At 40.4% G+C, this 11,869-nt stretch overlaps 2 protein-coding genes across 2 annotated transcripts; both read right to left on the bottom strand.

Annotated features, from left to right (window-relative positions):
• Window positions 1-1,244: 1,244 nt before the first annotated feature.
• Window positions 1,245-4,443, bottom strand: tmem167b (transmembrane protein 167B). Its single transcript, XM_061069506.1, has 3 exons — window positions 4,303-4,443; window positions 2,865-2,996; window positions 1,245-2,306 (listed from the first exon to the last, which is right to left on the bottom strand). Exons 1-3 carry the CDS (start codon window positions 4,310-4,312, stop codon window positions 2,224-2,226), a joined length of 225 nt encoding a protein of 74 aa, XP_060925489.1. The 5' UTR covers window positions 4,313-4,443; the 3' UTR covers window positions 1,245-2,223.
• Window positions 4,444-6,845: 2,402 nt separating this feature from the next.
• b3galt6 (UDP-Gal:betaGal beta 1,3-galactosyltransferase polypeptide 6) lies at window positions 6,846-10,891 on the bottom strand. Its single transcript, XM_061069685.1, has 2 exons — window positions 10,566-10,891; window positions 6,846-9,937 (listed from the first exon to the last, which is right to left on the bottom strand). Exons 1-2 carry the CDS (start codon window positions 10,628-10,630, stop codon window positions 8,908-8,910), a joined length of 1,095 nt encoding a protein of 364 aa, XP_060925668.1. The 5' UTR covers window positions 10,631-10,891; the 3' UTR covers window positions 6,846-8,907.
• Between the last annotated feature and the right edge of the window lie 978 nt (window positions 10,892-11,869).

The following is an 11,869-nucleotide window of genomic DNA, read 5'->3' on the forward strand; positions in this document are numbered from 1 at the left end:
CCTCATGAAACCACATTTAAAGTGATTATATCCACATTTGTATTTGGATCAGCACTATATGGCACACATTCATAAATATTAGTCCACTAATTATTACAGATTTTCATGAACTATTCTCCGAGAAATAAACTGAAAAACACAAACATGTTTGGTGGTAATCCGTCCAGTAGCTTCTGCATAATCTTGCTAAGAAACAAAAATAAAATGATTGCTGGCTGAGTTCAATTAAGCTGCTTCACTCTCAGGTCGGTTAGTGGGGGATTGGAAGAATAACCAAGCCATTGTTAATTAGCATAGTGTACAACTCCGCCATGTCACAACAGTCAATGGCACAGCTCCAAATCATAAATATCAGATCACAAAATGGGCGAAAGTGATAAACATCCCTGAATCCAGCCCTTAACTGGATCCATGCCAGAATTTAATGGGTTCTTTTTTGGCCTATGTCCCATACTTACACAAAGTTTTATGGAAATACAAAAATACCTGCCGTGATAAGGTCCATCCTAAGCAATGTCTTTGAAAAGAGGATTCACTGAATGAGATAGTGATGTAATGATAATGCAATAAAATGTTATGGCCTCAATTTTTTGGACTGAAATATTATTTATGACCATTATGCTGCACAGCAACATAAATACATATAACCATGATGCAATGTGAGGTGCAGATGCTATGAGCACAATTCTAAAACAACAGGCCTTATGGGGGGAGAATGAACGCAGCAGGACACAGAGACATCTTGGCGGAAAAGCTATGATGACACGATGGAAGATGGTTTATTTTGTTGCAAGACAAAACATGCCAAACAAAAGGTCAAAGCTCCTCAGATTTGGATTCAAGAAAGAGTCCAGGAAAGAACAAAAATCTGAGTTAAGACTCAGATTCAGTTGGTTTGTGGCGAACCGGAAAACTGCTGCTCCCTCAGCCGGAGGTTTGCAAAGAATGGAGGTAAAATCGCATAATTCAATGTTCAGAGATGATAAAGATCAACTCACATATACAATTGACTGGAGGCAAGTACTTCCGATTTGAACTTCATTTGATTGAAAAGATATTTTTCTGTTAGTGTATGATTTGTTGATTGGTACCAAAATAATAAAATCCCACCCATTGGGATTCAAGGTTGTAAATCAATAAAAGATGAAAAACTTCAAATGGACATTTGGGTGAATACATCATGTAGGCACAGGGTCACTTAAAACCTAAACCCATTTGTTTTATAAAGAAAACAAACACAGAACTGGTCTGATCAAGGTTTTACTCAAAATTGCATTGCACCCCCCCTCTCCAAATCAAAAAAATCATTAGTAATAAAAAATAATGTAGCAGAATTAAACTCAGAGTAACAGCAATAGATGGAATGAGAAGCACCATCCCTGTTTGGCATTGCATTTCAATCTTCAGGCGAGTCTGATGCAGCTATCCAATTTTAAAAATGTTGAGTTATGCCTCTTTTACAGTCACTACTTGTCTCTCTGTGACAGAACTTTTACTCTTGTGACTTTATTTATGACATTCAAGACATATCTAGTATAAGTTGTCAAAGTTAATACAGCGTACTGTGTATATCAAACCTAAAAAAGTTTAGAGACGCCAAATAGCACTGTTGAGGAAGGTTAAGAGATCTGATAACAGTGAAATATAGTGTTTACAAGAACATCTTTATATATTAGCTTTGTTTATCTTTCCCTCCACCTTCGACAGAAGAAGTGATACAGACTAAAACACAGCTCGGAGCAGAAACGCCCACTTCCAGTTTGATCAGATCCTGTGTATGGCAAACCTCTGGTCATTGGTCATGTTTCCTTCAAATATATACAGGCCAAGCTTATTGTAGGGTATGCACAGGTATACGACACAATGCATACACTGCATCCTTCAGTATAAATAATTACAGGGTGTGTATGAAGACAAGAAACAGTGTTACCCAACAACAGAATGATATCATGTGACCAAACAGGCTCTCTTCTTTACAATAACTGTGGCGTAGATTCCAGATGCCCTTCATGTCTCTAGTGCACACACATTATTAAAGGAGGAGTTATGTACCCAGTCACCAGAAGGGGGCGCCACTGGCTATCTTTTTTACATGGGTCCACAGGGCAATGGGGTTTCATCAGTCACATAATCCTTAAAGTGTTCGCGGATCAGCTCGTGACCACTGAGATGAGCTGCCCCATCCTGCAACCGTCTAGTCTTTTCCACTCCGGTCGGCCTCTATCATTTCAAAAAGACAAGATAGAAAGCCATGGCCAGACAGGAAACCGCCACCGCAATGTGGAGCCGCGTCCCGATCACTGCAGCTGAGGAAAGAGATGGAGGATCAGGAGGACGATTCAGGATAAGCAGAGAGTGATCATTGAGATACAGCAAGTGTCCCTCACTTAGTGACACATTTTCTTTTCTTTTGGTCCAACACTCAGGCACATTTAAGTAGAAATAAAAATGACAGTGGTTCAAGATTAAATGGTTCAAGAGTGCATAGGATATTACCGTTTTATACAAGAACACTGGCGACTGGATGTAAAGGACTAACAAAAATATATAGACTCACATACCTTTAATTAGGTCTACATAAAATGATTTCTGGTTGGCTATGAGTTCTACACTCAATTGAGTGTAAGTGGGCAAGATACATAAAATATTCTTACAAAGGGTTGGTTCTAGTAGGTGCTACAATTACTATTTATTATAACTTTTAATGTAATTATATAACACACATACACACAAATATATATCAATAATATAACATCAAATTCTAATAACACCAAAATCTGGGGGTTTGTGGTGTTGACCTTATGGATATGTTGTGTGGTAGGAGTGTGCTGAATTGGCATATTGTTGATTCATGAGATTTCTACCTTTGTAGAAGACGCCCCACACTCCCTTCTTCTCTGACAGCAGCCAGCTGTTGATGCGCGGCACCTTCTTGAGGTAGGCACAGGTGCAGATGAGCAGCAGCCCGAACACCAAGATGCCGTCGAGAGAGTACACTACAGGAGAGGGGACGAGAATATCACACAGCACATGATGCAAAGCTTATTCAATGTATTCAAACGGCATTCACCAAAAATATGTTTGCTGATTAAAATGAGAAAAAAAAAATTCAATAGACCGATTCATCTAGAGTGTAGAAATGTGTGGTCGATGTTTATCATGAATTACACAACATGCTGACTGTCAGTGATGAAAAATACAACATGGAGTGTAATCCACCCGTTTTGCCATGGTGCTCCTGCTCATGTATGTATTTGTATGTTTTGAAAATGTAAATGCGTGGATGTTAAAATTAAGCCTCTTTGCTAAGCAATAAAACAACATCAATAACTATAGCGATATAACAGAAGTCCTTTATATATTGATATAATGCGTAGGCATTATGTGACCACAGTGTATGACACAATTGTCTGACCTCAGATTTTTTAAATGTTTTGCTGTGTAAGTGTTTGTAAATATTTGCTCATAAAGAGTTTAAACCCACAGCCGTCCCTCAGGAGCACTTATCTTGATGATTATTGATACTGGCTGATATGAAAATATATATCTTGACATCACTTTCGGGCATATCACCCAGGCTAATAAGAACAGCCAAGAGACAGACTGGCGAGATGAGACCATGTAGAAACAAATACTGCTGATAAACAAAAAAAACTGACTGACTGTTAAATGTAACCATAGTTTTCCAAGGGTATACAAACATATTCAGCAGTACATTTAGCTTTAATGAAACATTTGCACCTGCCCTTCAGGTTCCGACAGATTATTTTCTATGCTGATTTAACTTCCACCAATTAAAGTCATTCAAACAGCAACAAATACTTGTGACTTCATGTGGAATTTCTATTTAACCTACACTTATTAGGTTAAGGTGTTAGGTGTTGATGGCTCTGCTCAGGCCAGAACTACTCGCAGTAGCAGCAAGTTTAGTTCGTGTTTCTTGTCTTGGTCGCTTATTGTTATGATCGAGCTGTCTACCTGGATTTGCAACTGATAGCCAGACAACCAGGTGAATGCTAGTTAGCAAGTTGTTCTGTAGCCACTCGATGTTTCCATAACTGGGAGGTTTGGAGACGAGAGCTGTTCCCAGGGGGACACCAACCTGTTCAGTGAATCTGTAACTGTCATAGAGAAGCGACGTGACACAGTTAGTGATAAAAGAAGAATCCGTTTCGGTGCTAACACACTGACAGGGCTGCTCGGGGCCACGTCTACAGCTAAGCTAGCTTTAGCATTCTATCATAAAACTAGCCTAACTTACATGTCCTTCTTAGCTTTGGTATCACGACACAGGTCACCTACCATTTGTCATGTTCGCAGTTTGCTCTCTGACGATGTTACACGACTGTTTCTCTTCTTCAGCTAGCACTTCATCATGGAATATAAAGTCCAGATGTGATAGCTACTTCGCAGTCCCTCGGTTGACACTTCCGGTTTCACTGGCTTCCATTCTTCTTTTACGTGCGGGGATGTTGTTGTCCTGCGGGTAATACTGCCACCTACTGGAATGTGTGATTTACAGCAGCCTCTCCCATATCAAACGATTTCAAGTCAAAAACTGATGGCATTGTTTAAGAACTTATTATTTCCTGTTTTACAGACAGTAGAACCTTTATATCAGACCATTTACATGGACTGCTGATGAGGTAATGGGCCCCTGCACACAGACAGCTAAAAGACCCTCGACAAGTGGTTCTTTGTTGTTGTTTGTGTCTCATACTTATTGCTTTACAAATGTGTGTGGACATCTTGGGTCTTTGTTTTGTATCTTTATGTCCATGTTCTGCATTCATTTGTTGGTGTTTGTGTCTCTTTGTGGTTGTCCCCTACCTCTCTTTTATTGTGTATTGTCTCGTTCTGAATAGCTTTGTGACTGTTTTGTGACTGGGATAGTTGTGGCTCTGTTTCTCTTTGAGATCATTTTGCATCGTTTTGTGGTCACTCTGGGTCTTAATTTCAGCTTTATGGCTTTCAAAAAAGTACTAACCATGGATATGTCATATTTAGGCCCATTCCGGGAATCGAACCACTGCCCCCTGAGGAGGCCTAATGCTCCACCTTCTAATTTGGCATGATGACGACTCTCTGTGGCTGACTCGTGCTATTACAAGAAATTGTGATCAGTTGTTATTTCCTCGAAACAATATTGTAAAGGAATTAAAGCTTTAAGTATCATAGATAAAGTGAAAACCCGAACTATGGGGCTGATATGTAAACAATATTGTAGGAGGATTAATCTGAGCTTCACCCCACACAACCATGAGCTGTAGGACAAGAATAAAGAATAGTACAGCACCTTATGAATATTTTCAACCTAACAACCTAGACTTTCATGTGCATTACGTTCAGGCTGAAAAGTAAGCTGTTTCTTTAAAATGATAGCTACGTCCACAAATTCAAATGAATAAACACCTGTACACAATTTGTCATCTGCCACATGGTTATATTATTATTATATTAAATACAATCATATATATTTCAACACATTTCAGAATGTGTCCTGCCCCACCTGCCCGCCCGCCACTTTAATCATTTGATTGCTTCCAAATGATTATTTTCAGTACTTCATATTTTCCCATCACAATCAAAATCTCTGTTGATATTTGGAGCATCCCCTGACCTCTGTTGTCATAACGTTATCCAATCTTGTCAGTTCGGTGTCTTTATATAACAAAAATGTGTTGGGTTCAGGTGTTTGTCATTGAAACACTGACCTGATTTCACTTCAGGACCATGAAAAAGTCATATATTCTCAGTTTAAACAACACTCATTCTAATTCAGATTTTATGTATAACATTGAAATATATAAATATTTGACTAATGAACCGACCTACCAACCTTTAAAAAAAACACTACAACCACACCTCTTTAAACTGCTTTTAAAGTGTGACAAATGTGTATTTAGGGCCGAGCCCGGACAGGCACAGACAGATAGTGAGGCCCCATTGAAATTGTAAGGATTATTTTTTTTTTTTTCAGGCAAATGAATTGGCTTTTTGTTATTATACAGTTTTTGCAGCAGAGATTACAAGTCGTAAGTAGGGAGAGCAAATATGGAAAAGGCCACAACCTATTGCCTTTTCAGATATGTGTGCGGATGCCTGCAGTTATTTGTACATAAAGAATCATGTTAAGGAGCACGTTCCAACTAGATTAGGGAAATTATTTATCCTTAGTCAAGCACTCGATAGTGCTATCATATTACTAGCATTTTCTACAAAAATAAGATGTGTGCTAAATGTAAAATATATTTAGTAGAAAGTAAGGTATCAAAAATTCAGCACAAGCAACTTCTCTTTAAAAACTAAGAACGACTGGAGGCCTTAAAGCAGGTAAAACCTAGTGCACTCGTAGATTTAGAATAATTTAATATTTTCACTTTGTACATTTCTTGTATCCCTCTTTTAATACAAATAAACACCATTTGTGATTGTTTGATAAGTTTTCATTGAAGGACTACCTTCACACATTCAATCCCTGTTGTGCTCATGCTCATGTCCTCCATCCCTACCAAATTCAGAGAGGAACAGACTTGAGAGCTTCTATTTTAAATTATGGTGTAAATTAATTTTCTTTTAATCCAAAAATCTGTTCTTAAACTAGAAACATTTAGTTCCATTTAGTATGTATGGAACTGACAACTCAAATAAAGTGTACGTAGTCTCCTTCCAAAAAATGTTTTATATAAATATATATATAGATAGATAGAGGGAGAATATAAGCAACAGGAGTACATATAAAATGTTTAATAAAACATCCACGGAGGCTGACCAAGTACATAAAAACAAACACTGAAATTGGATTAATCAGAATCTGCTTGTAACAACATTGAGAAAACAGCAGCTACAGGGAAACTTGTGACTCTATATTTCCTGAACCGTTCATCCTTTAATGCGTCTTCTCCTTTATTCAAAGCAGCTGTACACATTTCACATGTTCTGAGACTCAGTTATTGACATCACAGAGTGAGTTAAGGTTATAAAGCTGAACATCAGATAAAATAGGTCTACAATAATGATTTATGGACCTTTACTTGGTTAAAAAGTGACAAAGTGCCAGCTGCTAAGTTTCTCCAGCTACGACCACACTAACACATTTTCATTTTTAAAAAAGCGTTTCAAAAAACAATCTCTGTCCAGGCGAGTGTTTTAGCTCTGGGTCATAAATAATCTTTGTACACAATAACACACCTGAAAACATGTATAACAGACCCATTAACATACACTTGTCACGTGTTTACAGGTGTCAACAGGAAGCAGATTGTCTTCTCTGCTGTCAGTTGGTTAGTGGCAGGAAATACTATGAAACCAGAAGAAAAACTGCATTGGTAAAAATCCAGAAATGTATTTTCTTGATCCAATCCAAGTGGAAATACTGGAGTTAGCAAGCAAAACTTTGCATTCACTACTGGTAGTTGATTCGCCACTGATGAGACCCACCAAGGTTTATACGTCATAATTTCCAAAAGTCTCCATTTTAGAAACATGAACAAGTAGTGTGGGCGTCAGTAAAGGTAGCAAAGGTCAAGATGCGTTTTGAAACCAAAAGATAAACAAACACATATGCCCTTAAATGGAGACCTTTGGAAACACTGCTGGCTGTTTCAGTTTGAAAACTCTGGGGTTTCGTCTGGACAGACAGAAGCGGAGACTGTTGGAAGTGATGATGCAGTCATGCACGTTTGATTCCAGACTGGGTCTCATCCGTCACGACTTGACAACCAGTGGTATGCCATTTTACGAGCAAGTATTAATGTGGACGTAGCCTGTATCTGGGGTGTACTGCAAATAAACATTCACAAACTTGAAATCTCTATAAAGAAAATGTAGTGATGTAAATATCATCCCAGACTCCTCACGTAGGCTCTAGTATGAGTGAGAAGGCCTGCTGAATAAAACACATTCAACCATTTCCCCAAACACATTCTGTGCACGTCCAAACACCTTAAACCTCATGTACCGTAAACATTCACATGGGAACATTTCTTCTCCATTAGTAATGTGAATTACATGATGTTTATAAATACATATTCTACTCACACACAACAAACTCCATCCACTGTGCTCCTGTCGCGACCCAGTACCAGTGTGGTGCATTTGCTGAGGAATAAATTAATAATAAATTAAATACAAAAACATTGCTTTCACAAAGAAAGCATCATGGCAAGGTTGAAGACTACCATCTGCGTTTCCCACTTCTATCTACGACACTTAAGACTCCACACATCGAGTTGAGAGATATTTAGCGAGAGGTACAGCAGAAGAAGCACAGAGAGGTGAGAGAAGTAGGCCAACGACAAGGTGCCAAGGAGATCACCGACACCGACATTATCATGGGTCCAAGTAACAAGGCCAAAGGAGTTTACAGGTCAACAGAGAGAGAAGGTGGAAGATGGCTTCTGATCCAGGGACAAGGGATAAGATTTATCAGCCATTTGAAGTTGTAGATTTGTGCTTTTAAAACTCCATTTTAGTGGAGATTGATTTGATTTTTCTTTCATCTCTTGAACACTTGTATGAATCCTTTATTCTGTTTATGGAAGCAGAAAATAGAGTAATTTAATGACTTTTTCCTCTCATCTAAGAACACTAGCTCTAAAAACCACTCCATTAAAATTTCTCAGACCTGTTCTGAATTAATATGGAGACTATTAAAGCCAATATCCATTCAGATCCTCTGTCCTGGATGGAAAAGAGATCTGTGAAATTACTCTCATTTCCGTAAAGAACTCATTCAAGTGTTTGTTTGTTTTTTACTAGAAACAAGGTGTTTACAATGTAATGTCTGGTACCTATTACACAACTTTAAAACCATGTAATAGTCTTGAATTGGCTTAAAAAACCTTATCCCTTAATTTCACAGAGTAAGGCGACACAAATCAAAAGCCAACTTCCATGGTTTCAAATTTAAGGAATGCCCTCCTTCCTCTGGCAGCACTGGGAGGGTGGCACGCTCCAGTCGTACACATAGGACAGCCGCAGCCTGACTTCCTCCTTGCAGAGCCGCCCGTCGCGCTGCAGAGTCTGGTGTTTCTCCAGCATGTCCTCCAGGCTCTGCTTATGTGTGACCAGATATTTGTTGTTGCAACCACGCGATTTGTACTCTGTGTCAAAGCGTGGGTCATGCGTCCGCCGGACATCCACTGGTCCCAGCCAGGCCCCCAGCGACACGTCCTCGCTCTGCCACGTCTTCAAGTAACCCACGTTGAGATGGATGTAACGCACCAGGTCGGCTGAGAGGAAGTAGCCCCCGCCCAGTGCATAGGGCAGGTAGTAGTCACAAAGTTCCCAGGCGCTTTCCCGCCACTTGCCGGCTGTTTTCACCCTGCCTCTCCCTGAGAAGAAGCCCCAGTAGAGCCGGTTGGGCTCTTTCGCCTTCAGCTCATCTTTGAGGAGGTCCAAGCGAGCAAATGTGTCATCATCCGCTTTGAAGACAAACTTGAACTCCACATTCTGGTCCAGCCAGGAGTACATGTGGAGCAGCTTGATTGTCAAGTTCTCGTAAGAATCTCGTAAGTCGGGCAGTAGGAGCAGGTCTTTGTGCCGCCCTTGCTCTGTGTTGATGTTCTGCATGTCATCATTGGAAAGGCCCTGAGTTCCCACCACAAACATGGCAAGAACATCGGAGTCCCGCTTGGCGAGCCAGGTGCTCCGGATGATGCTCCTCCGCTCGGTGTACTTGGGTCCGGTTGTGATGAGGACCACGAGGAATGCTGACAAGTCTTTGGCTGTAGAGAGGGGATTGTGCTGCTCTGGACGGGACTGCAAAACGTTGGCACGGGGGGCCAAGCCGGGAGGATCCGGGTGGCCCTGTTTCAAGGTTTCTGAGGTACACTTGGCCAAGAAGACAAGAACTATGGCAAAGCCGCAAACAGTGCCGAGGACCAGGGCTGTTTTGTGGCGGCAAACGAGACGTAACAGATTCATCGTGATGTGTCTGGAAAGAAAAATTACAAAAGACTGTTAGTATTACTGCAATTTGAATTATAAGGTTCATAAAAGCACCTAAAATATTCTTTGCACCAATCATTTCAGAATCCTTGGGTATTTAATTTACCTAAGCTGTATGCTTTCTTCAATATAACACTAAAAGAATTATGATTGATTATTACAAATACAGTGAAATGTATTCTTCACTGGATGGCACTTCAGGCTGAGAGGGAGCAAGCAAATATATAGAAGACAAATTTAAATGTTCCAGGATGCAGTTAGTAATCACACAGCTCTGCATATTTACCTCAGCTTGTTTAACCGCTGTGATCACAGACATAATACAGGTGTAAACAAACATGCATGCGCATCAGGGCTGTCTGTGTCAGTCATGGCAGCGGACTCGTGGCAGCAGCGTCAATACCTGTTTTCATTGTTTTGACTTTTAGGATGATCATTTCTGCACATGGATCACACATTTGACCTGGAACAGCAGCAGCTGCAGAGCAGGGTAGCAGAGTAAAACCCTAACCCTGCGGTTCTGTAGCACCACCTGCTTGCTGGGCTCAGTATCTGAGCTGTTCACCGACCACACAGCAGCGAGCACGGATCGATACCGAGGATGTGTGGGTTACCTGAGCGGAGTGAAGTGTACCAGTCCCGGGGAGGATGATGCAGGCAGAGCGGGCCACACACACATCCAGTGGCTCCGTGGAGCTAACGCTAGCTAGCAGGGGAGGAGGCTCCGGGCACAGCTCGGTCCGCTGGATGTGAGCACCCGCAGGCTGCTCATCGTGACCCGGAGACGAGGGTGGAACCAGCCCGGTTAGCGGTGTCCGTCAGGCGGGTAACAACAGGCAGAGAGGGGGGGTGTTAGCCTGTTAGCCTGTTAGCCGAGCCAGCTAACACAGCGCAGTATTCATCTCTGGTGAAGAACAGAGCCGTTCTTCTGTGCAGCAGCCGTGACGACACCGGAAGTGAAGCCCCCTGAAGAGAGAAGGGGCTAAAATCCCATAATAAACATTCATGTGTACAAACACTTTGTTTCCTCTGTGTTGCTGTTATTATTAAGAGGAAAGCGTTTACAACCTAAATAAGTCAAACCCTAACTATGACAAAAAATATACCACAGCATATCCATTTTTTTATAAATGTATATGTATAATAATGGCTGTGGAGATTTATATTTATAAATATATTACATGTGAGATAGGACATCTGAACAAGGAGAATAATCACAGGAGAGCACTTTGTGAACAGCTGATGTTTGGAGCATGCGTATTACACTCCACTGTCATCTGCATTTACACACCCCCCCCCCCCTCCCCTTGGGAATACATTAGAATAAGCCAATCAGGGGCATGGTAGGGTCTACTCTCCGCCCACCTTGCGTCTAGGGTTGCAGTGTCAACCAAAGCCGGATGTTATATGTGATAGTTTCCAAATTAAAACACGTTTTGAACCATGTGAACCATGTAAAACCATGTTGACCAGTTACACTGGATGGGCAACTTAAGTCTTTTATATCACCTTATCTTACCTCCAGCTTTACCAGACTCATTACCAGACTCATTACCAGACTCATTCAGCTCCGCTGTCACCAGTAGGCTAAGGAGTTGTAAGAAGTTTGAAGAAGAAGATCTATCTATCTATCTATCTATCTATCTATCTATCTATCTATCTATCTATCTATCTATCTATCTATCTATCTATCTATCTATCTATCTATCTATCTATCTATCTATCTATATATATATATCCATCTATCTATCTATCCATCCATCCATCCATCTATCTATCTATCTATCTATCTATCTATCTATCTATCTATCTATCTATCTATCTATCTATCTATCTATCTATCTATCTATCTATCTATCTATCTATCTATCTATCTATCTATCTATCTATCTATCTATCTTTCACTTAAATGTACTGT

This window comes from Limanda limanda, chromosome 4 (assembly GCF_963576545.1).
Source record: "Limanda limanda chromosome 4, fLimLim1.1, whole genome shotgun sequence".
Lineage (NCBI taxonomy): Eukaryota > Metazoa > Chordata > Actinopteri > Pleuronectiformes > Pleuronectidae > Limanda > Limanda limanda.

Excerpts from the sequence above, each read along its gene's own strand:
- tmem167b (XM_061069506.1), bottom strand. Across the intron at positions 2,307-2,864 it reads GTGGGGCGTCTTCTACAAAG|CTGCAGTGATCGGGACGCGG; the intron begins GTAGAAATCTCA and ends CTCTTTCCTCAG.
- b3galt6 (XM_061069685.1), bottom strand. The coding sequence starts at position 10,630 with ATGTGTGTGTGGCCCGCTCTGCCTGCATCATCCTCCCCGGGACTGGTA. Across the intron at positions 9,938-10,565 it reads GTACACTTCACTCCGCTCAG|ACACATCACGATGAATCTGT; the intron begins GTAACCCACACA and ends TTTTCTTTCCAG.